Source organism: Anser cygnoides, chromosome 35 (assembly GCF_040182565.1).
Source record: "Anser cygnoides isolate HZ-2024a breed goose chromosome 35, Taihu_goose_T2T_genome, whole genome shotgun sequence".
NCBI lineage: Eukaryota > Metazoa > Chordata > Aves > Anseriformes > Anatidae > Anser > Anser cygnoides.
Window position 1 is genome coordinate 871,411 of NC_089907.1, and position 27,590 is coordinate 899,000.

General features: G+C 55.2%; 4 protein-coding genes and 1 long non-coding RNA gene across 6 annotated transcripts; 3 read left to right on the forward strand and 2 right to left on the reverse strand.

Moving 5' to 3' along the window:
- The first annotated feature begins 151 nt into the window (after window positions 1-151).
- Window positions 152-25,703, forward strand: LOC136788311 (zinc finger protein 79-like). The gene is made up of 3 exons (XM_066986594.1): window positions 152-481; window positions 22,179-22,375; window positions 24,544-25,703. The coding sequence occupies exons 1-3, from the start codon at window positions 152-154 to the stop codon at window positions 24,830-24,832; spliced, it is 816 nt and encodes a 271-aa protein (XP_066842695.1). The 3' UTR covers window positions 24,833-25,703.
- On the forward strand, window positions 1,688-3,464 carry LOC125181533 (HLA class II histocompatibility antigen, DM beta chain-like). The gene is made up of 5 exons (XM_066986857.1): window positions 1,688-1,968; window positions 2,678-2,962; window positions 3,045-3,164; window positions 3,241-3,276; window positions 3,357-3,464. Exons 1-5 carry the CDS (start codon window positions 1,704-1,706, stop codon window positions 3,365-3,367), a joined length of 717 nt encoding a protein of 238 aa, XP_066842958.1. The 5' UTR covers window positions 1,688-1,703; the 3' UTR covers window positions 3,368-3,464.
- Window positions 3,992-9,119, reverse strand: LOC125181532 (butyrophilin subfamily 1 member A1-like). Of its 2 annotated transcripts, none has more exons than XM_066986713.1 (12): window positions 8,734-9,119; window positions 7,985-8,185; window positions 7,076-7,357; window positions 6,842-6,946; window positions 6,496-6,516; window positions 5,941-5,964; window positions 5,820-5,840; window positions 5,700-5,720; window positions 5,564-5,584; window positions 5,424-5,444; window positions 5,233-5,265; window positions 3,992-5,055 (listed from the first exon to the last, which is right to left on the reverse strand). In XM_066986713.1, exons 1-12 carry the CDS (start codon window positions 8,831-8,833, stop codon window positions 4,427-4,429), a joined length of 1,479 nt encoding a protein of 492 aa, XP_066842814.1. In that variant the 5' UTR covers window positions 8,834-9,119; the 3' UTR covers window positions 3,992-4,426. The 2 variants fall into 2 exon arrangements, with proteins under 2 accessions (XP_066842814.1, XP_066842813.1); XM_066986712.1 differs by having other exon boundaries at window positions 7,985-8,326; window positions 8,734-9,114.
- On the forward strand, window positions 9,193-16,126 carry LOC136788403 (uncharacterized). Its single transcript, XR_010827199.1, has 3 exons — window positions 9,193-15,344; window positions 15,901-15,936; window positions 16,019-16,126. It is a non-coding gene; the product is annotated as an uncharacterized lncRNA (long non-coding RNA).
- Window positions 16,009-22,979, reverse strand: LOC125181531 (butyrophilin subfamily 3 member A2-like). The gene is made up of 15 exons (XM_066986711.1): window positions 22,753-22,979; window positions 21,998-22,345; window positions 21,087-21,368; window positions 20,856-20,960; window positions 20,510-20,530; window positions 19,960-19,980; window positions 19,824-19,844; window positions 19,705-19,725; window positions 19,574-19,594; window positions 19,328-19,348; window positions 18,809-18,829; window positions 18,270-18,290; window positions 18,145-18,165; window positions 17,954-17,986; window positions 16,009-17,775 (listed from the first exon to the last, which is right to left on the reverse strand). Exons 1-15 carry the CDS (start codon window positions 22,877-22,879, stop codon window positions 17,237-17,239), a joined length of 1,623 nt encoding a protein of 540 aa, XP_066842812.1. The 5' UTR covers window positions 22,880-22,979; the 3' UTR covers window positions 16,009-17,236.
- Window positions 25,704-27,590: the final 1,887 nt, after the last annotated feature.

A 27,590-nucleotide genomic window follows, 5' to 3' on the forward strand; every position in this document is an offset into this window, starting at 1 on the left:
CATCTCGAGACCTCTCCAAATTCTATATTGGGGGTCTTTGGTCTTGGAATTTAAGCTGTCAAACGTTGCCCCAGTTACCAAGAAGGATTAGCAAAGAAGGCCCTGGGAATTACACCCTATCAGTGAACCCTATCTGTGCCCTGACTGCGGGATGGGCTTCACCATTCCCTCAGCCTTCCTCCTCTGCCAGAAAAGCCACGTGGGGCCCAGTCCCCATGTCTGCTCCGACTGCGGGAAAGCCTTTTGGGAGACCACAACCCTCTGCAGGCACCAGCGCATCCACACGGGTGAGAAGCCCTACCACTGCTCGTACTGCGAGAAAAGCTTTCGGGCCAGCTCCACCCTCATCATCCACCAGAGGATCCACACCGCGGAGATGAGGGGTCTTTGGGTCTCCATCCCCACAACATCGCAGCTCCTCCATGTCCCATCCATCCTAGAGCTTGATTTTTGCTGCCGCTCGTGCCTTCAACTCCGAGCATAACTTTCACTGTTCCTCCCAAACAACCCACTGAAGATGATTTATGTGAATTGAGGAGGACCATGCATGCAGCTGTTGGTCATGGCACAGCTTCTCGTAGTGCTTAGGGAAAGTGGTGGTCAGTCAGTCCCCAGTCCCGGGATGGCTTTGGGGATGGTGGGAGCCCAGTGGGATGGAGGACGATTGGGTTAGGGAGTGGTAGGACAGCAGCGGGATGGAGGATGATGAGGTTTGGGGATGGTGGGAGCCCAGCGAAATGGAGGATGATGGGGTTTTGGAAATGGTGGGACCCCACTGGTACGAAGGTAGATGGGGTTTGTGGTGGTGGATCTCAACTGGAATGGAAGACAATGGAATTTTGGGAGATGGGAATGTTCTGGGAGGAAGGAGTATGGGGTTTGGGGATGGTAGGATCTTGGTGGGCTCTTAGTGGGATAAAGGATGAGGGGTTTTGGGGATGGTGAGACCTGACGTGGATGGAGATGGATGGTGGGGTTTGGAGACGGCTCAGCTTGGCTCATGCCTTGAGAACCAGATGGAGGAGAGCATCTGTGTCTCCTCATTGTGTAGCTGGGTTCCAAGCCCCTTCTTAGCTTCCCACCTTCGTATACTGAAACCTTCAAAGAGGCCAAAGGAGTCCTGCAGCCACGGAGGCTCCATCTCACTGAGGTTCAGTCTGCTTGGATCACCTGCTTCTATCGGATGCAGTGTCTTCCAAAGACACGTTTCCTTCCCCAGTTTCCCCACGATGTCTGCTCTTGATTTTAATGCTGCGATGTTTAAAATACACCCCAATGAATTTGGCTCAAGAGTGTCTGTCTTTTTCCATGCTTGCTTTAAAATGAGGTGTAATAAAGTGGAACTGGTTTTCTGGGAGTGCAGGTTTTTTATTGATTGCTGAGGGCTGGGGGAATCTGGGGTGGCCCCGTGGCTCCTGCATGTCCATCTCATGAAGAATTTGGGTGCTGGGGAGTGAAACATGACTGCAGCAGGCTGTGTGCTGGGGCATGGAGGTGGCTTGCAAGGACCTGAGGGACAGCTTCGAGGCTGAGGCCACCTGCTGCCTGTGCTTGGAGGACTTCCAAGAGCTCGTGATGCCCCCTGTGGGCACAGTCGGGGAACCGAGAAGCAGGGGGAGCTGGAGCATAGGTTCCTCCTGGCTTTTGACTCCCAGGACCAACACCAAGGTGACTGTCTGCTGCAAGGCGCATTTCTGATACACATGGCCAGCTCCTGCCCGCTGGCGGCCAAAGGCTCCGTGATGGGTTTCGACTTCACCCTGGCCTTCAACAAGAACCAGCTGGTGTGCTACGACTCCGACACTCAGCGCTTCGTCGCCTGCGACTGGGGGCTGCTGCGGCTGCAGGCCACCCACCTCGCCGCCCACCTCAACAACGACAGCACCTGGGTGCAGCGCGTCGAGGCCCGGCGCCAGGCCTGCAGCGACCTGGCCCTGCGCTACTGGGACTGGATGGCGCTGCGGCGCAGTGAGCCCCCGGGGGGGCTTGGCGTGGGGCCGTGGTGTGGAAGCGCTGCAGGAGAATATTGCCTGGGGTGTTGCGTGGGAGTGTTGCAGAGCATGTTGCATGGGGGCATTGCACGGGGCTGTTGCAGAGCATATTGCATGGGGGCGTTGCATGGAGGATAGCAGAGGAGTGTTGTAAAGGGCATTGCACGGAGGAGTTGCAGAGCATGTTGCATGGAGCTGTTGCATTGTGGCATTGCGTGGGGGCATTGCACAGGGGTTTTGCAGAGTATGTTGTATGGGATTGTTGCACAGGGGTGTTGTAGGGCATGTTGCAAGGAGATGTTGCACCAGGCATTGCATGGGGGTGCTGCAGAGCACACTGCATGAGGACGTTGCAGGGGGATGTTGCACGGAGCACTGCACAGCGCACTGCATTGCACTTTGCATGGGGATGTTGCACGGAGCAATGCCTCTTGCAGGGTGTGGCACAGGGGCGTTGCACAGGGCATCTCGTGGGCATCGCATGGGGATGTCGCACGTGACATCGCGTGGGACAATGCCTAGAGCTTGCACAGGGCGTTGCATGGGGAAGCAGCATGGGGAAGTTGCGCTGAGCTTTGCACAGGGCGTTGCACGGGAGCGTTGCACGGAACATTGCATGGGGACGTTGCACGGGGCAGGGAAAAGGGGCTCGCCCACCACTGACCCCATCCCCGTCCCTGCTCCAGCGCAGCCCCAAGTCCGCATCATCCCCGCGGAGACGGGGAACGCCCGTGTGCCCGTCCGCCTCACCTGCCACATCTGGGGCTTCTACCCCCCCGAGGTGACCGTCATCTGGCTGCGCAACGGGGACATCCTGGAGCCCGACGGCTGCAACCCCATCTCCGCCATCCCCAACGGCGACTGGACCTACCAGACGCAGGTGTCCCTGATGGTGGCCCCGGTGACAGGCGACACCTACACGTGCTCGGTGCAGCACGTCAGCCTGCAGGAGCCTCTCCTGGAGGACTGCAGTGAGTGGAGAGGCGCAGGACCGCACCCGGAGGCTGGCGGTCTTGCCCACTCACCGCCACTCACCCGGCCGTGTCCCCGTAGGTCCCGGACTGCTGCCGGAGGTGACGATAATGGTGGCGGTGGCCACCGTGCTGATGGTGGTGGGACTTGGCTTATTTCTCGCCGGCGTCTACCGCTTCAGGGCCAGGCCTCCCGCCCCCGGTGAGTGGCCGGGGAGAGCTGGGGACGTGGTCAAGGGTGATGAGGACTCTGCTCACTCCTCTTCTCCCCCCTGCAGGTTACACTCCCCTCCCTGGAGAAAACTACCCTAAAGGTAACGGTGTCCCCATCCCCGTCCACATTGGCGAGAGCCGAATCACCCCATCTCTCGCCCTGTCTGTCCCCCTTCCCCAGGCAGCATCTGAGGACCCCCAGACGGACATCTCCTGGCACCTGTGGCTCCCGGATGGCCCCATCTCAGACCCGATGCTGCGGTACTGAGAATAAAGATGCTCCACAAGCCCTGCTGGCATCTCTGCAGCATTCTGGGGACATGGCATGGGATCCCAAAGGGCCAAGTGTGCCCTGGGGTGCCTCAGGCACGGCACTGCTGGCCAGCCGAGGGAAGGGATCGTCCCGCTCTGCTCGGCCTGCTGTGAGCACTCGAGCACTGCGTGCAGCTGTGGGCAGCACAGCAGATGAAGGGCATGAAACTGTGCGAGAGACTCCAAGGGAGGGCCACAAGGATGGAGAAGGCTCTGCAGGGCAAGGGGTGTGAGGAACGGCTGAAGGCGCTTGACTTGTTGAGTCCAGAGCAGAGGAGACGCAGGGGAGGCCTCGCGGCGGCCCACAGCTTCCTGATGAGGGGAGCGGAGGGGCAGGCGCCGGTCTGTGCTCTCTGGGGCCAGCGACAGGGCCCGAGGGAACGGCATGGAGCTGCCACAGGGGAGGCTCAGGCACTGAGGAGACGGTCTGCTGCAAGACACCTTCCCAGGCAGCAAAGCCTGAGGACAGAAAGCACCCAGGAAATGCCACTGCCAGACTCCATCTTCCTGTACAAAACTTTATTTGCTGCAGTCCTGCTGCTGCTGCGCCTTGATGTGCTCCAGAGGAGGCAACAAAGAGCCCCCACAGGCTGCTCATGCTCAGCACCAGGCACAGAGCAAAGATCAACCCCAAACTAGGAGGCAAAGGTGGCCTGCAATGGCCGGCAGCACACGGTGACCACATCCCTTGCACTGGGGTCTGCAAGCTGTGCAAGCAGAGGGGAGAGGAGCGTGGAGAGCTGCTGTAGCCCCTGTGCTGCCTGCTGGGGTCAGAGGCAGGGTGAGACCCGCGGGTGCCAGCAAGGCTTGTGCCCCAGCACAGGAGCTGCGTGCAGGGCAGAGCCCAGGGTCTGCAAGGGGCCTGGCCCTGCTTGCAGCATCCCAGCCCTCCTCCAGCAGCAGCGAGGAACACGGGGCAGCCCCTGGCCCCACTGCCCCTCATTTCTGTGCTGCTCCTGCAGGACCAAGGAGAGGTGATGCAGGAGTGGCTGGAGAAGGGCAGGAGCCCCCCAGGGCTGGGGACAGGGTCTGGGGGGTGCTGTCCCTCAGGCACAGCTGAATTCCCTGTGACCACAACAGGAACCAGGGGCGGATGTTCTCCCCATTGAAGGTGGCTGCTGTGAAAGTGAAGATCTCCACCCCGTTGTCAGCGTTGATAAAAGACACCTGCTGCTGGGTACAGTCGAGACAGACCCAGATCCTCGTGGGGACAGGGGACAGGGACAAGGGGGTGGGAGGAGATGTGAGAGACATGAGCTGCCCCTCTTTGTACTGCACAGCCCAGATCCCTCCTTCGGGGCTCATGTCGATCCATTTCTTCCTCTTCACAGATGCCCTGGCCACTCCCACAGCCCACCGTGAATACTTTCCCCTCTCCCCCTCCTCCTCCACCTCCCAGCAGTGCCTCCCCTCTCTGAACTCCTCACGGCCCAGCGTGCAGCACCAACAGCCAAATCTCTCCGGCGTGTCAGGCACCTGCTGCCATGTACTTTCCCATTTCACACTCATGTGGTCCTGAGACAGGACAAGCAGGGGATGAGCCGTGTGCGGATCCAGGGTCACCTTCACTGCAGGGACAGAAGGAGCCAGGCCATCAGGGGCAGAGCTCAGCCCTGGGCAGGCTTTCCCCAGCTCGGGGCCCGGAGCTGCCCCACGGGGCAGGAGATGGGGCACCTCTTGGCTCCTGAACATGCCCCAGCAAGGGCAGGAGAAGCACTGCAGAGGGCAACCCAATGCACACCTACCTCTATTTTGAGGCAGAAGACAACTTCTCCATGCTGGAATGAGAGGGGAGAGCTGGTCACAGCCCACGTGTGGTGCCCAGTGGGTGTGGGTAGTGTGAGGGTCCAGCCCTGGGCTGCTCTGTCCCAGCTGCCCACCCTCCCCTGCACATCGCCTTGGTGTTTCGCTGGGGCCCAAGTGTTGGGACACTCACCCAGCTCTGCAGCTTGTTTCTCTACAAATGAAACAGAAAAAAAAACATGATCAGAGGGCACAGTTTCTTATCCCATACCTCTCACTATGACACTTTTTTTCTTATTATTATCTTTTTTCCTTTTGGAGAGTGAGACTTACCCAGCTCGGCAGCTTGTTCGGCTACAAATAAAAGAGAAAAGCAATGCATCAATGAGAGGAGTCAGCTTCTCACCAATGGCTGCTACAAACCAAAGACCCCAAATTCCTTCAGTTGTGGGGGGGAAGAGAGACCCACCCAGTCTTGAATCTTTTTCCTCTGGAAAAGAAAAGCATAAGGAATGCATGGTCAGAGGGAAAAAACTTCTCATCCATTGTCTATGCAGCAAATTCTTTCAGGTCAGGGATGGCCACTCACCTATCTCTGCAGCTTGTTTCACTGGAAAAGAAAAAGAAAGAGATAAGCAATGTATGGTCAGAGGGGAGAGTATGCCTGTGGGAAGACACCAAATGCCTTCTCTATGTGGAAGGAGACTTACCCAGCTTTGCATCCTTTTTTGCTGCTATAAAAAGCAAAACGAATGAATGGTCAGTGGAGAGACTTTCACCCCATTGCTGCTTCCATGGCTAGACCCCAAATTTTTTTGCTCTCATGCATGCGCCCATACCTCCTTGCTGCCAGACTTGTAGCGACCAGACCAACAAGGACCGAGGCCCAGCATTTTGCAAGACTTGTAGCATTAAGAACAGACACTTGTGCAGCTCTCTGCACCGTGCCACCAAAACACAAGTGGAAGTGAATGGGGACGGGTGGGGGACGTCCCTGTCCCAGATGCGTCAGTGCAGAGCGGGGCAGCCCCGCAGCTCGCTCCCCGTCCCCACCTTGATCCCCGTTCCTTTCAGCCATCCCGGCCGTGTCCCGTGGCCAGGGCAGCCCCAGCCCCAGCACTCCCCACTCCCCCGTCAGGCTCCAGCTGCTCCTCCAGCACCCCCGAGCCACCAGCACACCAGCCCCCACAGCCCACCCAGCCCAGTCCCTCCCGCAGGGACACCACTTCCCCAGGGGGCTAGGGGCAGGGACTGCAAGGACTCACCCAGCTCTCGGCTCTGTGCCGCTGAAAAGCAAAGGCGGAGGAACAGGAGGTCAGCAGAGCAGCTTGGTTGCTCGGTGGGAACATCTGCAGGGGGTCTGGGCCTTCCCACCAGCCCCACGCTGCAGCCATGCTCCCTGGCCTCCCACCCAAGGCCCCTTGCCTTCTCCCCTGTCTTCGTTGCCCAAGGGAGAGGCCCAAGAGGATCCCAAGGCCTTTGGGATCCCCAGGAGAACATTCCCTTCCTCCTCCTACGCACCTCCCTGGGCCAGGGCTCAGCCCCGCTCCAGACCCACGCGGGTCCCTGCAGAACACCTCCCTCTGCTCCATCCCTGCCCTGCCAGCTTACCTTTCTTTTGAAAGAGATAAACACCGAGGCCAATGGACACAGACAAAAGCACGAGGACCAGAGCCAGAGCCACCTTCCAGGGCTGGGCGTTGTGGAAAAAGGGAGCTGAGAAAAGGCACAAGGAAAAGGGCTTCATTTATGTGCCCGTGGGTGGAAAAGCAAGACCCAGACTTCTCCCAGCTCAGGACAAGTGCAGGGGCCAGGAACACCTCCCCCTGGCTGCGCTATTTGTACCTGCGATGTGCAGGGACAATTCCCGCTCCTGCTGGAGGCGGCTGCTCCTGACCACGCAGGACAAGGGCCCCTCCACGCTCCCGGTCACGATGATGGTGCCTTCGATTTCAAAGAGCCCCTCCTGGTCCTGGGAATGTGTCTGGGAGACCGAGGGCAGGTGCTGCCCACGAGCATCCCTCCACAGCAGCTGCGGCAGCGGGTACCAGCCGGCCGATCGACACAGCACCCGGACACCTACGGCCTCGTAGCCCGCCAGGGAGAGGTGGGGGTCAGTGCCTGTGGCTGGGGAAAGAGCCTGCGGCTGGGTCTTGACTTGGGGAGGGATTCATTTCCAAGGCAAAGACCCCATCTGCTCCCATGCCAGACACAGCCCAGCCCAGCCATGGCCTCAGGGGCTCAGGGTCCGGGCGCTCCATGCACCCACCCTCACCCCAAACCACCCCGGCTTGTGCCAGAACCAGAGAGCAGGGCTGCGCAATGCCAGTGGCCCCAAATCACCCTGAAAACCCAGGTGCTGAGCTTCAGCACCTCCAGGCAGCGTCTCGGCACCAAGCTGTTCTGGTTCAAGAAGCCCCGGGGCTTCCAGACAATGTCTCAGGTCTTCCCCAGCACAGAAAGCAAAAGTAAAGCAGACGTCCGGCAGCTCAGAGGACTCTGAGATTCTCCCTGTGGTGTTTGGTCCCATTGCTGACACAGCTGAAGGTGCTGCTCAGCAGCCTGTGCCCAGTGCCCTCAGAATATTATGATTATTGTCTTCCAGGACACCAGGGAAAAATGACAAAAATATCCATGGAGCTCTCTCCCCAAATATTACCTCCACATCCATGGGCATGCTCCATGCTATGAAAGAGCTGAAACATTAAAAGGACACATAAACTCTCCCCTGGAAGCATCACCCCAGCCACTAACCTGACACCTCCAGCTCCACAATGGCTTCATTATAAGCATCTTCCACAGTGCAGACGTACTGGCCATCATCAGAGGGTCTCAGCCCCGTGATTCGCAAGTCCAGGTGTCCAGCAGAGAGACCATCTCTGGCCAACTCTGTCCTCCCGACATATGCCTCCATCTGCTCCCCGTACAGGTCCTCTCCATTGCGGTACTGGTGCACTGTCTCAGACAAATCATCCCGGATCCACCTGACCTCCAAGGTGCGAGCATCCTTGCGAGGGGACAAGTGGCAGGGCAGCACAACATCCTGCCCCACGGTGGCAGTGAGAGGATGGTCTGGTCCCACCACTCTGAGCTGGGCTGGGCAATGGAGAAGGGCACAGAGAGGAGGTGAGATTTTGCCATCGCAAATTTAGGGGCAGTGAGTGACAAAGGGTGAGCTGTGCGAGAGTTGATACGTGCTGCGTCCCCCGTGTCCCATGGGAAACCACTGGGGAAATGGGAGAGGGAGAGGGAGGACGTGCAGGAGAAGGAGGTGTGCTGGGAGTGGGAGCCCTCTCTGCAGCACTCGGGCAGGTGAAGAAGAGCCAGAAAGGGCAGCCGAGGCAGCGCCCATATTGTGTGAAAGAACCAAAGGGAAAGTGAAACCCATTGGGGGCTGAGCTGAGGGCTCAGGTCCCCCTGCCCCACGGCCGCTCCCCTGCCCCACAGCAGCATGTCTGCCAGGCCCTGGGGGGAGTTCCCCCAGCAGCCCCACAGGATCCTACCTGAGCCCAGCCGGAGGAGGAGGAAAGTGACAAGGGAAGTCAGCAGGCCCTTGGCATGGCCGGTGTGGTTGGAGCGGCCGCAGTCGCTGGTGAGCCCCATCTGAGAGAGAGGTCCCCCAGGGGGCAGGGGGCCCCCCAGGGGTTCTTCTCCAAGGGAGTCCGACCAAAAGAGAGAGGTCCTATGGGTGACCCTTTCGGTGACAAACTGGAGCTGATTGATACGGCGGTGCACTAAGGCATAGAGTGCTAACCAGGCTAGAATAACAGAAAGTGGGAACCAATAAGAAGGAGTTGTTAGGCTCGGACGGGCCTACAGAGGGCTACGCGTGATCAAAAGGAATGCACCAATCAGAAGTCTGCAACTATGTTTGCCAGCCACGTGCAGTGCATTTAGGGGCTCAGAAAAGCTATATAAGATCTGGCATCGGGACAATAAAGGGTCTCCATTTCTCGACTATCTTGGAGTCCGTGTCGTCATTCCCTTCAAATAGTGACCCCGACGTGATAAGGGGTAGAGCAACGCTGCAGGAGCGTCTGGAGGGAACCCAGCCGAGCGAATCAAGCTTGCAGCTGGCCTGCAGCTTCAACCCCGGGACATCGCCTGAAGGACAGGTGAGCGGCTGGGCATTCACAAGGGGAGCCAATCTCTCAGGAGAAGAAGAAGCAATAGTAACATTATTAACGCAATTGTTAACAAAAAGGGGTGTAAAATACGACCCATTTAAGATAAAGCTACTATTAAAGTTTTTGCAGAAACAAGGGGTCCCCTCGACGGCCTCAGCTATATTCGATGTAGAGACTTGGGAATAAGCGGGGGAGAAAGTGTGGGAGGCAGCATCAAGCGGGGATGCGACCGCCGCTGAGGTTATGACCACGTGGGGCCTGGTAACGGAGACTTTAAGAGCGTGGCAGGCAGAAAAGAAGGTACAGAGCGCCACCGAGCGGGCGATCCTGATAGCAGCTCCGGGATCGGAGTCTGATGAGCCACCAGAACAGGACAATTTAATAGACGTGGGGGACGATCAAGAAGAGGGTCGCGAACCAGCACTGTTTAGCCCTACTCCGCGAGCCCCCTCGGCTCCCACATTGCCCCACCTTAACAATGCCTCCCTGGGAGTTCGAGTTTTTGATCCACAGGAGCGATGGGAGCAGGTACGCCGGGAAGCATTAAAGGACGGGGACCCAATAGGAATGGCTTTCCCGGTAGAAGTGCGTGCCAACGGTCCAAATGAGTATCATGCTTTTCAATGGGATTTAATTAAAGAATTACGAAAGACGGTGACTACGTACGGGTTGCACGCACCGTTTACACAGTCGTTGTTAGAGGACGTCATGACTGGTCAATTGTTAGTGCCCTACGACTGTCGCCAGATTGCCGCAATGATTTTAACCCCAACACAAAAGTTGCTGTGGGAACAAAAGTGGAAAGAAGGCTGCGAAACGGCTGCCTTACAAAATCTGGAGAGACAGCCTGGCGACCCTCTTCTGGGAGCCGGGATCCCACAACTAATGGGGACTGAGCCATTGGCTGGACCCGAGATTGCAGGCTAGGCTCAATGATGCCATCTTGCGACAGTCTGCGTCTCTGGCTCTCCAGGCAATGTTGAAATTACCAGAAGTAGGAAAAGTTGAACCCTCATTTACGAGTATTAAACAACAAGTAAGCGAACTGTACATGCAATTTATCGATAGATTATGGGACGCTGTAGATAAACAGGTTGACAATCGCGAGGCAAGAGAGGCATTGATATTAAAATTGGCTGTAGAAAATGCAAACACGGACTGTAAAAAGATACTCCAAGCGTTACCGGTTAATACTATGTTAGTGCAGATGATAGAGGTGTGTAACTGAGTTGGATCGGTGGAGCACCACACTGCCACCTTAGCTGGAGCCTTTGCGGCAGCGCTTCAAATCGTGGGTAAACGTTGTTTCCGCTGCCAAGCTACAGGACACCTTGCTGTCGAATGCTCCCAGCGGGGCATGGGGGGAGGCCGCAGTAACCCTGCTCCCCCCTCTGCTTGTCCCCGATGTGGAAAAGGGTGGCACTGGGCTAGCCAGTGTCGCTCGAGATATAACACAGAAGGTCTGTCCATGCAATCGCGATGGGGAAACGGGAGGCGGAGCGTGGGGCAGGGCCGCGCGACGACACAAGTGCCTCAGTCCTCGATGGTGGGCAGGCCGCCCTCATGGGACTCGCCTCGAGTAATGATGACAGCCGGATCACAACAACAGCAGAGCACCGCTCCAGTGGCCTCGCCAAATATATCACTGTGGATTCCCTCACTGCCAAAACCCGAGGAGGCGCCGGTTTGGATGTCTCCACAGTAGAGGACTGCACCCTTTGGGACACTCGGGTGCGCAAAATAATGCTGAACATTAAGGGACCAATAGGTAAAGGATATAGCGCGCTCCTGTTGGGGCGCTCAAGCACCACCTTGACAGGACTTTTTGTACTGCCTGGAGTTATTGATGCTGATTATGAAGGGGTCATCCAAGCCATGGCGTGGACTCCCTCGCCACCAGTGCTTGTGCCAAAGGATACCAGAATTGCCCAGTTAATATTATTTAAAGCAACGGTTCCCCAAGCAGAACAGTGCGAGTGATGTGACAGGGGTTTTGGGTCAACAGGATCCCCGTCAGTCTTCTGGGCCTCGACCATTGCCACCAAAAGACCTATATTGACCCTGACACTACATCACCCGACCGCTGACCCCCCAAATGCCCTAGTCATGGTGTTAATGGATACAGGGGCAGATGTAACAGTAACAGCCCTAAAGGACTGGCCCAGCGGATGGCCGTTGGATTCAACTGCAAAAGGCCTCATGGGGGTGGGTGGTGTTTCCAATACTTGCCAAAGTAAATATATGCTTACCATTAAAACTCACGAAGGTTCGGCATACCACGTTCGGCCATATGCTGCCCCAATACCTGTCAGCCTCCTGGGGAGAGATGTGATGGGGCAGGGCAATTTCATCCTGAGCTCTCCGGAAAATTTTCGATAGCGGCCATTGACGAGTGACCACTCATGAAACTCACCTGGAAAACTGAGAAGCCAGTGTGGGTGGATCAATGGCCACTTCCAGCGGAAAAGGTCGCTGTGCTCCAAGAACTTATTAAAGAGCAATTGAAATTAGGACATATCACCCCCACAACTAGTCCTTGGAACTCACCAATATTTGTGATCAAAAAGAAAAATGGGAAATGGTGACTGCTCCATGACCTGTGCCAGATAAACAACGTCATGGAAGACATGGGAGCTCTCCAGCCCGGATTGCCTTCCCCTACTATGCTCCCTCGAAATTGGAATATACTAATTATTGACTTGAAGGATTGTTTTTTTACTATACCACTTCACTCTGAAGATGCTCCCCGATTTGCCTTTTCAGTCCCAAAAATCAACAGGAGTGAGCCCATAGACAGATATCACTGGACTGTACTACCCCAAGGGATGAAAAATTCCCCAACTATATGCCAGACATACATTGCAGAAGCTTTGTGCCCTGTGTGAAGGCAATTTCCTCATGTCTACAGTTATCACTATATGGATGATATATTGCTCTCCAGCCCATCCAAGAGCTTAGAGCAAGAAGTGATGCCTGTTCTACAGCAGGAGTTGCAAAAAAGAGGGTTACAAATTGCGCCAGAAAAAATCCAGATGGAAGCACCTTGGAAATATTTAGGCTGGAAAATATTACAACAGAGTATTCAACCCCAAAATGTAGCCATTACAATGGAAATCCGCACGCTGAATGATGTCCAGCAGCTTATAGGAAATATAAGTTGGATACGAATGCTCTGCGGCATTGATAATCAAACCTTAGCACCATTGTTTGAACTTTTTAAGGGGGACACGGACATTAATGCACCCCGAAACATGACTAATAGGGCCAGAATAGCTTTAAGCAACGTTGAGGAAAAAATTTCAGCCCAACAATGCCAACGACGCGTGGAAAACTTACCCATTCAGCTCTACATATGCAACCAGAATCCGCAACCTTTAGCTATCATCGCGCAATGGGATCCAGCCGCAGCGAATCCACTATTGTTACTGGAATGGGTGTTCTTACCTCATCAACCTACTAAGACATTCGCGCCTCGCATTGAAATGTTTGCAGCCTTAATTAAGAAGGGCAGAGAACGTATCATAGAGATAGCTGGAGAGGAACCAAAAAGCATTGTTATCCCGATAGTTAAGGACTACCTCGACTGGTGCCTCCAGAATAGCATTGAGCTGCAAGCAGCCCTTTCGGGCTTTGATGGTCAATTAGATATACACCTCCCTTCTCACAAAATGTTCACCTTTTATAATAATGTTCAACTTGAGGTTAAACCCCTATATAGATGGCACCCTGTCCAAGGACAAACTGTATTCACTGATGGGTCGGGGCGAACGGGAAAAGCTGTAGTTACATGGGAACAAGGGGGCCAGTGGAATCACATACTGGAAAACATTCAAGGCTCCCCACAAATAGTAGAATTGCATGCAATAATATTGGCATTTAAACAATGGCATCATTTTCGTGCCGCCTTTGCCGCCCTTGGCATCCCAAAAGAGAGAAAAACAGATAATGGCCCTGCATATGTCAGCCACTCTACAACGGCATTTTTCCACACTTGGGGTATCACGCACAAGACAGGCATCCCACACTCACCCACAGAACAAGCCATAGTAGAACGAGTACACCGCACAATAAAGGACCTGCTAGCAAAACAAAAACAGGGGGAGACCCAAGAGACACCACAGAATAGGTTAGCTAAGGTAATCTATGTTATGAATCATTTAACGCTACCTTTTCAACACGAAGATGTACCACCCCTTATTAAGCATTTTAAAATAATGGAATCAAGACTAACATCAGTTAAAACAGGGAAAGCGATGGTTATGATGCGAAACTTGGATACCGGGGGGTGGGAAGGACCATACTAGCTAATAACTTGGGGGCGAGGGTATGCTTGTGTCTCCACGGGACAAGGACCACGATGGGTGCCAGCCCGTGGCGTGCGGCCTTGGCTGGGACCACTGCCCTCCTCCACCTCTGCAGTTTTGGCACCGCATGGGTCTCAATCCAGCCCAGACGATATTTCAACAGCTTAAAAAACTGAATGAGTTGTCTGATAAGCTAACAACAAGCTCACTGGGATTGGAGTCTTGGCTAAAGGGATTAGGAATAACCGGGTGGCTAACGGAGTTGGTAAAAGATAATGATTATTTTGTTTATCGCATTTGTTGCAGTTATAATAGTTATACCATGCCAGTTGCAATGTTTGCAAAAAATGATTAAATGTTCGTTGCGCACAATTTGGCTTGTAGAAACAAAAAAAGGGGGAATTATGGGTGACCCTTTCAGTGACAAACTGGAGCTGATTGATACGGCGGTGCACTAAGGCATAGAGTGCTAACCAGGCTAGAATAACAGAAAGTGGGAACCAATAAGAAGGAGTTGTTAGGCTCGGACGGGCCTACAGAGGGCTATGTGTGATCAAAAGGAATGCACCAATCAGAAGTCTGCAACTATGTTTGCCAGCCACGTGCAGTGCATGTAGGGGCTCAGAAAAGCTATATAAGATCTGGCATCGGGACAATAAAGGGTCTCCATTTCTCGACTATCTTGGAGTCCGTGTCGTCATTCCCTTCAAGGTCCCTCACGGCAGCCAGCAGAGCTGCAGAAAGCACAAGGCTACGCCCAACTTCCCCAACGTTTGCCCACTTCCTGGCTGCAATAAACCTCCTGGAGGTGCTCTGCCCCTGGGCCAATGTCTGGGGAGCTCTGCAGGGCTGGCACCACCATCCCATGGCAGCTGGGTGCCCAGTCCACGGCCTTCAGCAAGCACAAGGGGCTTGTCACCAGCAGGGGCCTCTCCAGACCTCCAGGGAAAGCCAGCGCCTAAACTTGTTCATCTCCACCCATCTAAGGAGGAATCAGTGAGCAATGGGACAATGTGAAGAGATGGCAGTGAAGAGCTGAGCGGGATCGCAGGCTGCAGGGAATGGGGCACAGCTGGGAGTCGAGCCTGGAGCTGCCACCCTTTGCCCAGGGTGCTGAAGGCAAAGAGCCAGCCCTGCTCCGGGCTCCAGTAAAGCAGCCGTGGCAGAAGGTTGGCTCAGATGGGCAGGGACCTTCTTCTAGAGCTTACGTGGATAAGGAAAGTTTCTGTTTGCTGGAAGTGAGGTCAGGCAATGTGGAAGGACTACAGAGGTACTGTTTGCCTTTGTAGGGAGAAAATTTGTATGGCCAAAGCACAATTTGAGTTGAAGCTGGACAGTACTGTGAGGGGCAATAAAATGGATTATTTTTTAAACTATCTTAACAGCAAAAGTAGGATGAGAGAAAACATTGGTCTGCTACTGGATGGGGATGCCCAAACAGGGTCATCGACTTCACAGGGATGTTTAATGCTTTCTTTGCCTTTGTCTTCAACACTGATGCTGGGCTGTGGGACCCCAGGTGCCCTGAACTGGAGGACAGTGACTGCAGGAACGATAAACTCCCAACAAACCCCGAATTTGCTGCTCCAGATGGATGCATACAAGACTATAGGGCCTGATGGGATTCATCCCAGAGTACTAAGAGAACTGGCTGCTGTCATCATGTGTGCTGGTTTTACTCAGGTGGGTAGCTGAACTTCACTACAACCGCTCTCTCACTCCCCCTCCTCAAAGGGAAAAGGGGAGAAAATGCAATGAAAAGGGTTCAAGGATTGAAATAAGGACCAGGAGATCACACAATAATTATCATCATGGGCAAACTGACTAACCATAGGAAGATTAAAGGAATTTACTAGCTATTACTAAGAAGCCAGAAAAGTGAGAAACAAAGAAAACAAATCAGAGATATCTTCCCCTCATCCACCCCCACCCTCTTCCACCTCCTCTCCCCAAGCGGCGCAGGGGAACGGGACAATGGGGTTTGCAGTCAGTCTATAGCACTTCGTCTCTGCTGCTCCTTCATGGTCACTCTCTTCCCCTGCTCCAACGTGGGGTCATAGAATCATAGAATATCCCGAGTTGGAAGGGACCCACAAGGATCAGTGAGTCCAACTGCTGGCACCACACAGGTCTACCCAAAAATTCAGACCATATGAATAAGAGCACAGTCCAAATGCTTCTTGGGGGACATGGTCAAGGGTGACAAGGATTCTGCTCACTCTTCTTCTCCCCCCAGCAGGTTACACTCCCCTCCCTGGAGACAACTACCCCGCAGGTAACGGTGTCCCCATCCCTGTCCCCATTGATGAGGGCCGAATCACCCCATCTCTCTCCCTGTGTGTGTCCCCCTTCCCCAGGCAGCATCTGAGGACCACTAGACAGACACCTCCTATCACCTGTGGCTCCCGGATGGCCCCATCTCAGACCTGATGCCGCGGTGCTGAGAATAAAGATGCTCCACAAGCCCTGCTGGCGTCTCTGCAGCATTCTGGGGACAGGGCAGAGGCTCATGGGGTTCCTATGGTGTCCCACCAAGAGGAGCGGGTGGGTGGGGGACATGGCATGGGACCCCAAAGGGCCAAGCATGCCCTGGGGTGCCTCAGGCACGGCACTGCTGGCCGGCCGAGGGAAGGGATCGTCCCGCTCTGCTCGGCCTGCTGTGAGCACTCGAGCACTGCGTGCAGCTGTGGGCAGCACAGCAGATGAAGGGCGTGAAACTGTGCGAGAGCCTTCAAGGGAGGGCTACGAGGATGGCTGAGGCTCTGCAGGGCAAGGGGTGTGAGGAGCGGCTGAAGGCGCTTGGCTTGTTGAGCCCAGAGCAGAGGAGACGCAGGGGAGGCCTTGCGGTGGCCCACAGCTTCCTGATGAGGGGAGCAGAGGGGCAGGCGCCGGTCTGTGCTCTCTGGGGCCAGCGACAGGGCCTGAGGGAACGACGTGGAGCTGTCACAGGGGAGGCTCAGGCACTGAGGAGACGGTCTGCTGCAAGACACCTTCCCAGGCAGCAAAGCCTCAGGACAGAAAGCACCCAGGAAATGCCACTGCCAGACTCCATTGTCCCGTGCAAAACTTTATTTGCCACAGTGCTGCTGCTGCTATGCCTTGATGTGCTCCAGAGGAGGGAACAAAGAGCCCCCACAGACTACTTATGCTCAGCACCAGGCACATAGCACAGATCAACCCCAAACTAGGAGGCAAAGGTGGCCTGCAATGGCCGGCAGCACATGGTGACCACATCCCTTGCACTGGGGGTCTGCAAGCAGTGCAAGCAGAAGGGAGAGGAGCGTGGAGAGCTGCTGCAGCCGCTGTGCTGCCCGCTGGGGCTCAGAGGCAGGCTGAGACCCGCGGGTGCCAGCAAGGCTTGTGCCCCAGCACAGGAGCCGTGTGCAGGGCAGAGCCCAGGGTCTGCAAGGGGCCTGGCCCCTGCATGCAGCATCCAAGCCCTCCTCCAGCAGCAGGGAGGAATATGGGGCAGCCCCCACTGCCCCTCATTCCTGTGCTGCTCCTGCAGGACCAAGAAGAGGTGATGCAGGAGTGGCTGGAGAAGAGCAGGAGCCCGTCAGAGCTGGGGACAGGGTCTACAGGGTGCTGTCCCTCAGGCACAGCTGAATTCCCCGTTTCTTCAAGAGGAACCAGGGGTGGATGCTCTCCCCATTGAAGGAGGCTGCTGTGAAAGTGAAGATCTCGACCCCGTTGTCAGCGTTGATAAAAGACACCTGCTGCTGGGTACAGTCCAGACAGACCCAGATCCTCGTAGGGACAGGGGACAGGGACAAGTGAGTGGGAGGAGATGTGAGAGACTTGAGATGTTCATAATAGTACTCCACAGCCCAGATCCCTTCTCCGGGGCTCGTGTCGATCTCCCCCTTCCTCTTCACAGATGCCCTGGCCACCCCCACAGCCCACCAAGAAAACTTTAGCCACTCCCCCTCTCCCTCCACCTCCCAAAAGTGCCTCCCCTCTCTGAACTCCTCACGGCCCAGCACGCAGCAACAAGTGTCAAATCTCTCTGGTGTGTCAGGAACCTGCTGCCATTCAGTTTCACGTCTCACACTCGTTTGGTCTTGAGACAGGACAAGCATGGGATGAGCTGTGTCTGCATCCAGGGTCACCTTCACTGCAGGGACAGAAGGAGCCAGGCCATCGGGGGCAGAGCTCAGCCCTGGGCAGGCTTTCTCCAGCTCGGGGCCAGGAGCTGCCCCCACGGGGCAGGAGATGGGGCACCTCTTGGCTCCTGAACATGCCCCAGCAAGGGCAGGAGAAGCACCGCAGAGGGCAACCCAGTGCACACCTACCTCTATTTTGAGGCAGAAGACACCTTCTCCATGCTGGAAGGAGAGGGGAGAGCTGGTCACAGCCCATGGCCGGTGCCCAGTGGGTGTGGGCAGGATGAGGGTCCAGCCCTGGGCTGCTCTGTCGCAGCTGCCCACCCTCCCCTGCACATTGCCTTGGCATCATCATACAACCCAAGAATGGGGACACTCACCCAGCTCTGCAGCTTGTTCCACTGGAAGAGGAAGTGAAAAGCAAGGCATGATGAGAGGGGGAGCTTCTCAGCCCATAGCTGCTGCCATGGAAAGATGCCAAGTGTTTGGGTTTATGGAGTCTTACCCATCTTTGCATCTTTTCTCACTGGAAAAGGAAAGGAAAAGAAATGCATGTTTCTGCAAAGAGGAGTGCTTCAAATTCCATGGCTAATTCCATGGCTAGACCCCAAATTTCTTTGCCCTGGTGAGTGGGCACAGACAGTCTTTCTCTCAGACTGGGAGGGTCCGGACTAACAGGGAGCAAGACCCAGCTTTGAGCAAGGCTTGTGCACGTGGAGCAGTAAGGACGGACTCTTGTGCAGCTCTCTGCACCGTGCCACCAAAACACAAGTGGAAGCGAATGGGGATGGGTGGAGGACGTCCCTGTCCCAGAAGCGTCAGTGCAGAGCGGGGCAGCCCCGCAGCTCGCTCCCCGTCCCCACCTTGATCCCCATTCCTTTCAGCCATCCCGGCCGTGTCCCGTGCCCAGGGCAGCCCCAGCCCCAGCACTCCCACTCCTCTGTCAGGGTGAGGGGCCAGCCCTGGGCTTCACTGTCCCAGCTGCCCACCCTCCCCTGCACATCGCCTTGTTGTTCCCTGGGGCCCAAGCACAGGGGCACTTACCCAGCTCTGCAGCTTGTTTCTCTGAAAAGGAAAGCAAAAACAATGTGTGATCAGAAGGAAGAGCTGCTCGGCCCATGGCTAGACTTTGAACACATATCACGAGTGGGAAATGGCCAACTTGCACCCAGATTGTGAGAGACCTGACTAACAGTCAGCTAGAACCAGCTTTGAGCAAGGCTCGTGCACATGGAGCAGTAAGGACAGACACTTGTGCAACTCTCTGCACCGTGCCACCAAAACACAAGTGGAAGTGAATGGGGACGGGTGGAGGATGTCCCTGTCCCAGAAGCGTCAGTGCAGAGCGGGGCAGCCCCGCAGCTCACTCCCCGTCCCCACCTTGATCCCCGTTCCTTTCAGCCATCCCGGCCGTGTCCCGTGCCCAGGGCAGCCCCAGCCCCAGCAGTCCCCACTCCCCCGTCAGGGTGAGGGACCAGCCCTGGGCTGCTCTGTCCCAGGTGCCCACCCTCCCCTGCACATCGCCTTGGTGTTGCCCTGAGGCCCAAGCACGGGGACACTCACCCAGCTCTGCAGATTGTTCCTCTGAAAAGGAAAGCAAAAGTAATGCATGATCAGAGGGGAATGTTGCTCAGCTCATGGTAGACCGTGAACGCAGCCCATGACTGGGAAAATACTGCCTTGCTCCGAGGTGGGACCAAACAAATAGTCATTGTGGCCCAGCTTTGTACAATGCTCTTGTAAGTGGAACAGTAAGGACAGACACTTGTGCAGCTCTCTTGCACCATGCCCAAACTCAGGGACACTCACCCACTTTGGCAGCCAGTTCCGCTGGAAAAGAAAGAGAATAGTAGTGCATGAGGAGGAAGGACAGATTCTCATCAAATGGCTGCTGCAAAGCCAAGGGCCTCAATTCCTTCGGATTAGGGTGGGAGACTCACCCAGTCTTGCATCTTTTTCCTCTGGGAAAGAAAAACGTAAGGAATCCATGATCAGAGGGGAAAAATTCTCATCCCATGTCTGGACCCCAAATTCTTTGGGTTTGGGGATGGAGACTCACCGATCTCTGCAGGTTGTTCCTCTGTAAAAGAAAAAGAAAGAGAAAAGTAATGCATGTTCAGAGGGGCAGCTTCTTATCCCATGGCTACTCCTCTGAGAAGACACCAAATGCTTTCTCTTTGGGGAAGGAGACTTACCCAGCTTTGCATCTCTATTCACTGGAAAAGGAAAACAAAAGCATGAGTGATCAGAGGTTACAGCTTTTCATCTCAGGGCTGATCCCATTTGAAGACCACGAAGGGTTTAAAGTGGAAAATGACCAACTTACACCCAGACTGGGAGGGACCAGACTAACAGGGAGCAAGACCCAGCTTTGAGCAAGGCTTCTGCACGTGGAGCAGTAAGGACAGACACTTGTGCAGCTCTCTGCACCGTGCCACCAAAACACAGGTGGAAGTGAATGGGGACAGGTGGAGGACGTCCCTGTCCTGCAAGTACAGAGTAGGGCAGCCCCGCAGCTCGCTCCCCGTCCCCACCTTGATCCCCGTTCCTTTCAGCCATCCCAGCCGTGTCTGTGCCCAGGGCAGCCCCAGCCCCAGCACTCCCCACTCCCCCGTCAAGCTCCAGCTGCTCCTCCAGCACCCCTGAGCCACCAGCACACAAGCCCCCACAGCCCACCCAGTCCAGTCCCTCCCACAGGGACACCACTTCCCCAGGGGGCTGGGGGCAGGCACTGCAAGGACTCACCCAGCTCTCGGCTCTGTACCGCTGAAAAGCAAAGGCGGAGGAACAGGAGGTCAGCAGAGCAGCTTGGTTGCTCAGTGGGAACATGTGCAGGGGCTCTGGGCCTTCCCACCAGCCCCACGCTGCACCCATGCTCCCTGGCCTCCCACCCAAGGCCCCTTGCCTTCTCCCCTACCTTCGTTGCCCAAGGCAGAGGCCCAAGAGGATCCTAAGGCCTTTGGGATCCCCAGGAGAACATTCCCTTCCTCCTCCTATGCACCTCCCGGGGCCAGGGCTCAGCCCCGCTCCAGACCCACGCGGGTCCCTGCAGAACACCTCCCTCTGCTCCATCCCTGCGCTGCCAGCTTACCTTTCTTTCGAAAGAGATAAACACCGAGGCCAATGGACACAGCCAAAAGCACGAGGACCAGAGCCAGAGCCACCATCCAGGGCTGGGCGTTATGGAAGAAGGGAGCTGAGAAAAGGCACAAGGAAAAGGGGTGCACTTCCATGCCCATGGGTGGAAAAGCAAGACCCAGACTTCCAGCTCAGGACAAGTGCAGGGGCCAGGAACACCTCCCCCTGGCTGTGCTATTTGTACCTGCGATGTGTAGGGACGATTCCCGCTCCTGCTGGAGGCGGCTGCTCCTGACCACGCAGGACAAGGGCCCCTCCACGCTCCCGGTCACGATGATGGCACCTTCGATTTCAAAGAGCCCCTCCTGGTCCTGGGAATGTGTCTGGGAGACTGAGGGCAGATGCTGCCCACGAGCATTCCTCCACAGCAGCTGCGGCAGCGGGTACCAGCCGGCCGATCGACACAGCACCCGGACGCCTCCGGCCTGGTAGCTCCCCAGGGAGAGGAAGGGGTCAGCGCCTGTGGCTGGGGGAAGAGCCCGCGGCTGGGTCTTGACTTGGGGAGGGATTCAGTTCCAAGGCAAAGACCCCATCTGCTCCCATGCCAGACACAGCCCAGCACAGCCACGGCCCCAGGGGCTATTGTTCCAGGTGCTCCATTCACCTACCCTCACCCCAAACCACCCCGGCTGATGCCGGAACCAGAGGGCAGGGCTGCACAATGCCAGTAGCCCCAAATTGCCCTGAAAACCCAGGTGCCAAGCTTTAGTGCCTCCAGGCAGCGTCTTGGCACCAAGTCGTGCTGGTTCAAGAAGCCCCAAGACTTCCAGACAACGTCTCAGGTCTCCCCCAGCACACAAAGCAAAAGTAAAGCAGACATCCGGCAGCTCAGAGGACTCTGCGATTCTCCCTGTGTGGTGTTTGGTCCCATTGCTGACACAGGTGAAGGAGCTGCTCAGCAGCCTGTGCCCAGTGCCCTCACAATATTATGATTGTTGTCTTCGAGGACACCAGGGAAAACAGACAAAAATATCCATGGAGCTCTCTCCCCAAATATTACCTCCACATCCATGGGCATGCTCAATGCTGTGAAGTAGCTGAAACATTAAAAGGACACGTAAACTCTGCCCTGGAAGCATCACCCCAGCCACTAACCTGACACCTCCAGCTCCACAATGTCTTCGTCATAAGCATTAGCATTTTTCACAGTGCAGACGTACTGGCCATCGTCTGAGGGTCTCAGCCCCGTGATTCGCAAGTCCAGGCTTCCAGCAGAGAGACCATCTCTGGCCAACTCTGTCCTCCCAGCATATGCCCCCATCTGCTCCCCGTACAGGTCCTCTCCATTGCGGTAGTGGTGCACGGTCTCAGAGATATTGTCCCGGATCCACCTGACGTCCAAGGTGCGAGCATCCCGTTGAGGGGACAAGTGGCAGGGCAGCACGACATCCTGCCCCACGGTGGCAGTGAGAGGCTGGCCTGGTGCCATAACTCTGAGCTGGGCTGGGCAATGGAGAAGGGCACAGAGAGGAGGTGAGATTTTGCCATCGCAAATTTAGGGGCAGTGAGTGACAAAGGGTGAGCTGTGCATGAGTTGCTGCTTTCTGCATCCCCCGTGTCCCATGGGAAACCACTGGGGAAACAGGAGAGGTAGAGGGAGGATGTGCAGGAGAAGGAGGTGTGCTGGGATTGGGAGCCCTCTCTGCAGCATTCGGGCAGGTGAAGAAGAGCCAGAAAGGGCAGCCAAAGCTGTGCCCATATTGTGTGAAAGAGCCAAAGTGAAAGTGAAACCCATTGGGGGCTGAGCTGTGGGCTCGGGTTCCCCCAGCCCCACGGCCACTCCCCTGCCCCACGGCAGCACATCTGCCAGGCCCAGGTGGAGAGCCCCCAACAGCCCCACAGGATCCTACCTGAGCCCATCTGGAGGAGGAGCAGAGTGACGAGGGAAGTCAGGAGGTCCCTGGCATGGCTGGTGAGGCTGGGGCGTTGGCAGCCGCAGGGGAGCTCCATCTGAGAGAGAGGTCCCCTAGGGGGCATGCAGCCCACCCAGGGGTTCTTCTCCAAGGGAACCCCACCGAGAGAGCGGTCCCTCACAGCACCCAGCAGAGCTGCAGGAAGCACAGGGCTACGCCCAACTTCCCAAGCCTTTTCCCACATCCTGGTTGCAATAATCCTCTAGGAGGAGCTCTGGCCCTGGAGCAGTGGGAAGAAGTGTCTGGGGAGCTCTGTATGCCTAGCACTGAGATGGGGAAGATGCTAAAACTTATCCGAATTAATAGTTAGCTACATATATTGTAAAATATCCTGATTATCGGGGATGTAGATGAGAATCTTATGAGAAGCAGAAGTAAAAAGGAAGATATCACTCAAGGCCAACAGATGAGGGAAGGATGAACAACTCGTTAGGGAAGGATGAACAACTTGTTGGCAGGAAACAATGCAAAGATAAGCAATAAACTCCTCAATACTGTCCAAGAGCAGGTCAAAGTCCAGAAAGGTAAAAAGTTTGACCTCCTTTTCCTCTTTGCCTTCATCCTGAAAGACCCCTGCCTGCAACCACCAGGCTACATTACGCAGGCACAACCGGGAAGAGCTAAGGGTGGAGAGTATGGAAATGAGTACTTGGAAGAGGTCCGCCTTGTCGGGGATGTTGTGGTTTAACCCGGTCGGCAGCTAAACACCACACAGCCGTTGGCTCACCCTTCCCCCTCCCTCTCTGGGATGGGGGAGAGAAACAGGAAAGTGAAGCGTGTGAGTTGAGATAAAGACAGTTTATTAACACAGTTTATTAACACATTAATTAACATTAATAATAATAATAATAATAATAGTACTACTACTACTAATGTGTATGAAACAAGTGATGCACAATGCAATTGCTCACCACCCGCTGACCAATGCCCAGCCTATCCCCAAGCCGGCCCCTCCACCCTGGCTAGCCACCCCTATATATTGTTTAGCATAACGGGGTGTGGAATACCCCTTTGGCCAGTTTGGGTCAGCTGTCCTGGGTCCATCCCCTCCCAGCTCCCGCTGCACCCCTAGCCTGCCCGTTGGCAGGACAGAGCGAGAAGCTGAAAAGTCCTTGGCTTGGTGTAAGCACTGCTCTGCAACAATTAAAACATCAGCGTGATATCAATATTATTCTCATCCTAATCCAAAACATAGCACCCTACCAGCTACTAGGAGGAAAACTAACTCTGTCCTAACTGAAACCAGGACAGGGGAAAATAATGAATATGTATTAGAGCTCATTTAATATGTAAAAGCGCACTTTTTTGAGGAAAGCTATTCCCACTGCGCCCGAAGCACTGCAATAAAGTATACCTACTTTACAACCCTATGGTTGTGGAGTCTTTTCCACGCGTCATCACCACCATCCCATGGCAGCTGGGTGCCCAGTCCACTGCCTTCAGCAAGAACGAGGGGCATTTATCCTGGAGGAGCCTCTCCAGACCTCCAGGGAAAGGCACTCTCTAGGCTTGTTCGTCTCCACCCATCTAAGGAGGAATCAAACAGGGAGCATTGGGACAATGTGGAGGTGCATAATGTCATCTCGAGACCTCTCCAAATTCTATCTTGGGGGTCTTTGGTCTTGGAATTTAAGCTGTCAAACATTGCCCCAGTTTCCAAGAAGGTCAACGAAGAAGGCCCTGGGAATTACACCCTATCAGTGAACCCTATCAGTGCCCTGACTGCAGGATGGGCTTCACCGTTCCCTTGGCCTTCTTCCTCTGCCAGAAAAGCCATGTGGGGCCCAGTCCCCATGTCTGCTCCGACTGTGGGAAAGCCTTTTGGGAGACCACAACCCTCTGCAGGCACCAGCGCATCCACACGGGTGAGAAGCCCTACCCCTGCTCGTACTGCGAGAAAAGCTTTCGGGCCAGCTCCACCCTCATCATCCACCAGAGGAACCACACCGGGAGATGGGGGGTCTTTGGGTCTCCATCCCCACGACATCGCAGCTCCTCCACGTCCCACCCATCCTAGAGCTTGATTTTTGCTGCTGCTCGTGCCTTCAACTCCGAGCATAACTTTTACTGTTCCTCCCAAACAACCCCCTGAGGATGATTTGTGTGCATTGAGGAGGACCATGCATGCAGCTGTTGGTCATGGCACAGCTTCTCGTAGTGCTTAGGGAAAGTGGTGGTCAGTCAGTCCCCAGTCCCGGGATGGCTTTGGGGATGGTGGGAGCCCAGTGGGATGGAGGACGACTGGGTTAGGGGGTGGTAGGACAGTAGTGGGATGGAGGATGATGAGGTTTGGGGATGGTGGGATCTTGGTGGGATCTCAGTGGGATAAAGGATGAGGTGTTTTTGGGATGGTGAGACCTGACATGGATGGAGATGGGTGGTGAGTTTTGGAGACGGCTCAGCTTGGCTCGTGCCTTGAGAACCAGATGGAGGAGAGCATCTGTGTCTCCTCATTGTGTAGCTGGGTTCAAAGATTCTTCTTAGCTTCCCACCTTCATAGATTGAAACCTTCAAAGAGGCCAAAGGAGTCCTGCAGCCACGGAGGCTCCATCTCACTGAGGTTCGGTCTGCTTGGATCACCTGCTTCTATTGGATGCAGTGTCTTCCAAAGACACGTTTCCTTCCCCAGTTTCCCCACCATGTCTGCTCTTGATTTTAATGCTGCAATGTTTAAAATACACTCCAATGAGTTTGGCTCGAGAGTGTCTGTCTTTTTCCATGCTTGCTTTAAAATGAGGTGCAATAAAGTGGAAGTGGTTTTCTGGGAGTGCAGGTTTGTTCTTGATTGCTGAGAGTTGGGGGAATCTGGGGTGGTCCTGTGGCTCCTGCATGTCCATCCCATGAAGAATTTGGGTGCTGGGAAGTGAAACACAAGTGTAGCAGGCTGGGTGCTGGGGCATGGATGAGGCTTGCAAGGACCTGAGGGACAGCTTCAACACTGAGGCCACCTGCTGCCTGTGCTTGGAGGACTTCCAAGAGCTCGTGATGCCCCCTGTGGGCACAGCCAGGGAACTGGGGAACTACGGGCAGCTGAAGCTGAGGTTCCTCCTGGCTCTTGACTCCCAGGACCAACACCAAGGAGATGGTCTGCTGCAAGACGCCTTCGTACACAGCAATGCATCTTCACTATATCATGAAATCTCTATAATTTAATTTTAAATATACTGAGGAATCTGGGGAGGTCCCAGTGACTGGAAGCTGCCAAACGTTGCCCCAGATTCAGAGAAGGGCAGCAAAGAGGAACCTGGGAATTACAGGTCTGTCAGTCTCATGGCAGTGCCTGGTAAAGTTACAGAGATTGCTCTGGGAGTGAGTGAAAAACACCTGAGGGACAATGCGGCCACTGGTCACAGGACACATGGGTTCGTGAGTGGAAGCTCATGTTCAACAAACCTGATTTCCTTTTTTTCATAAAAAAGGTCCCCCTCAGGTCCCCCCCACAGCTGCTCTCCTGCCTCACGGCAGCACATCTGCCAGGCCCTGGGGGGAGAACCTCCAGCAGCCCTGCAGGATCTTACCTGAGCCCATCTGGAGGAGGAGCAGAGTGACGAGGGAAGTCAGGAGGCCCCTGGCATGGCCAGTGAGGCTGGGGTGGCCGCAGCCCCAGGGGAGCCCCATCTGAGACAGAGGCCCCCCAGGGGGCAGGCAGCCCCCCAGGGGATCTTCTCCAAGGGAGCCCCACCAATATAGATGTCCCTCACAGGACCCAGCAAAGCTGCAGAAAGCACAAGGCTATGCCCAACTTCCCCAACCTTTGCCCACTTCCTGGCTGCAATAACCCTCTGGGAGCAGCTCTGCCCCTGGGGCAATGTTCGGGGAGCTCTGCAGGGCTGGCACCACCATCCCATCGCAGCTGGGTGCCCAGTCCAGGGCCTTCAGCAAGCATGAGGGACTTGTCCCCGGCAGGGTCCTCTCCAGACCTCCAGGGAAAGCCAGTGTCTGAGCTCGTTCATCTCCACCCATCTAAGGAGGAATCAAACAGTGAGCAATGGGACAATGTGGAGAGATGGCAGTGAAGAGCTGAGCAGGATCGTAGGCTGCAGGGAATGGGGCACAGCTGGGTGCCAAGCCTGGAGCTGCCACCCTTTGACCAGGGTGCTGAAGGCAATGTGCCAGCCTTGGTCACTGCTCCAGTAAAGCAGCTGTGGTAGAAGGTTGTCTCAGATGGGCAGGGACCTTCTTCTAGAGCTTAGGTGGATGAGGAAAGATTTTCTGTTTGCTGGAAGTGAGGTCAGGCCATGTGGAAGGACTACAGTGGTACTGTTTGCTTTTGTAGGGAGAAAATTCGTATGGCCAAAGCACAATTTGAGTTGAAGCTGGATAGTACTGTGAGGGGCAATAAAATGGATTATCTTTTAAACTGTTTTAACAGAAAATGTAGGATGAGAGAAAACATTGGTCTGTTACTTGATGGGGATGGTCAAACAGGGTCGTCAACTTCACTGAGATGTTTAATGCTTTCTTTGCCTTTGTCTTCAACACTGATGCTGGGCTGTGGGACCCCAGGTGCCCTGAACTGGAGGACAGTGACTGCAGGAACGATAAACTCCAAACAAACCCTGAATTTGTGTGGAATTTGCTGCTCCAGATGGATGCATACAAGACTATAGGGCCTGATGGGATTCATCCCAGAGTTCTAAGAGAACTGGCTGAAGTCATACGTCTTCCCCTCTAGGCCCTTCACCATCTTTGTGGCCCTCCGCTGAACACTCTCCAATAGTTTCACGTCCTTTTTGTACTGTGGTGCCCAGAACTGCACACAGTGCTCGAGGTGA

Excerpts from the sequence above, each read along its gene's own strand:
- LOC136788311 (XM_066986594.1), top strand. The coding sequence starts at position 152 with ATGGGCTTCACCATTCCCTCAGCCTTCCTCCTCTGCCAGAAAAGCCAC. Across the intron at positions 482-22,178 it reads CGTGCCTTCAACTCCGAGCA|GTCCTCTCCATTGCGGTAGT; the intron begins TAACTTTCACTG and ends CTCCCCGTACAG. Across the intron at positions 22,376-24,543 it reads GAGAAGGGCACAGAGAGGAG|GATGGGCTTCACCGTTCCCT; the intron begins GTGAGATTTTGC and ends CCCTGACTGCAG.
- LOC125181533 (XM_066986857.1), top strand. The coding sequence starts at position 1,704 with ATGGCCAGCTCCTGCCCGCTGGCGGCCAAAGGCTCCGTGATGGGTTTC. Across the intron at positions 1,969-2,677 it reads CTGGATGGCGCTGCGGCGCA|CGCAGCCCCAAGTCCGCATC; the intron begins GTGAGCCCCCGG and ends TCCCTGCTCCAG. Across the intron at positions 3,165-3,240 it reads GGCCAGGCCTCCCGCCCCCG|GTTACACTCCCCTCCCTGGA; the intron begins GTGAGTGGCCGG and ends TCCCCCCTGCAG.
- LOC125181532 (XM_066986712.1), bottom strand. The coding sequence starts at position 8,833 with ATGGGGCTCACCAGCGACTGCGGCCGCTCCAACCACACCGGCCATGCC. Across the intron at positions 5,721-5,819 it reads GAAACAAGCTGCAGAGATAG|AGGAAAAAGATTCAAGACTG; the intron begins GTGAGTGGCCAT and ends TTTCTTTTCCAG. Across the intron at positions 5,266-5,423 it reads GAAACAAGCTGCAGAGCTGG|CATGGAGAAGTTGTCTTCTG; the intron begins GTGAGTGTCCCA and ends CTCTCATTCCAG.
- LOC125181531 (XM_066986711.1), bottom strand. The coding sequence starts at position 22,879 with ATGCCCCCTAGGGGACCTCTCTCTCAGATGGAGCTCCCCTGCGGCTGC. Across the intron at positions 19,726-19,823 it reads GGAACAACCTGCAGAGATCG|AGGAAAAAGATGCAAGACTG; the intron begins GTGAGTCTCCAT and ends TTTCTTTCCCAG. Across the intron at positions 19,349-19,573 it reads GGAACTGGCTGCCAAAGTGG|AGGAACAATCTGCAGAGCTG; the intron begins GTGAGTGTCCCT and ends TTTCCTTTTCAG.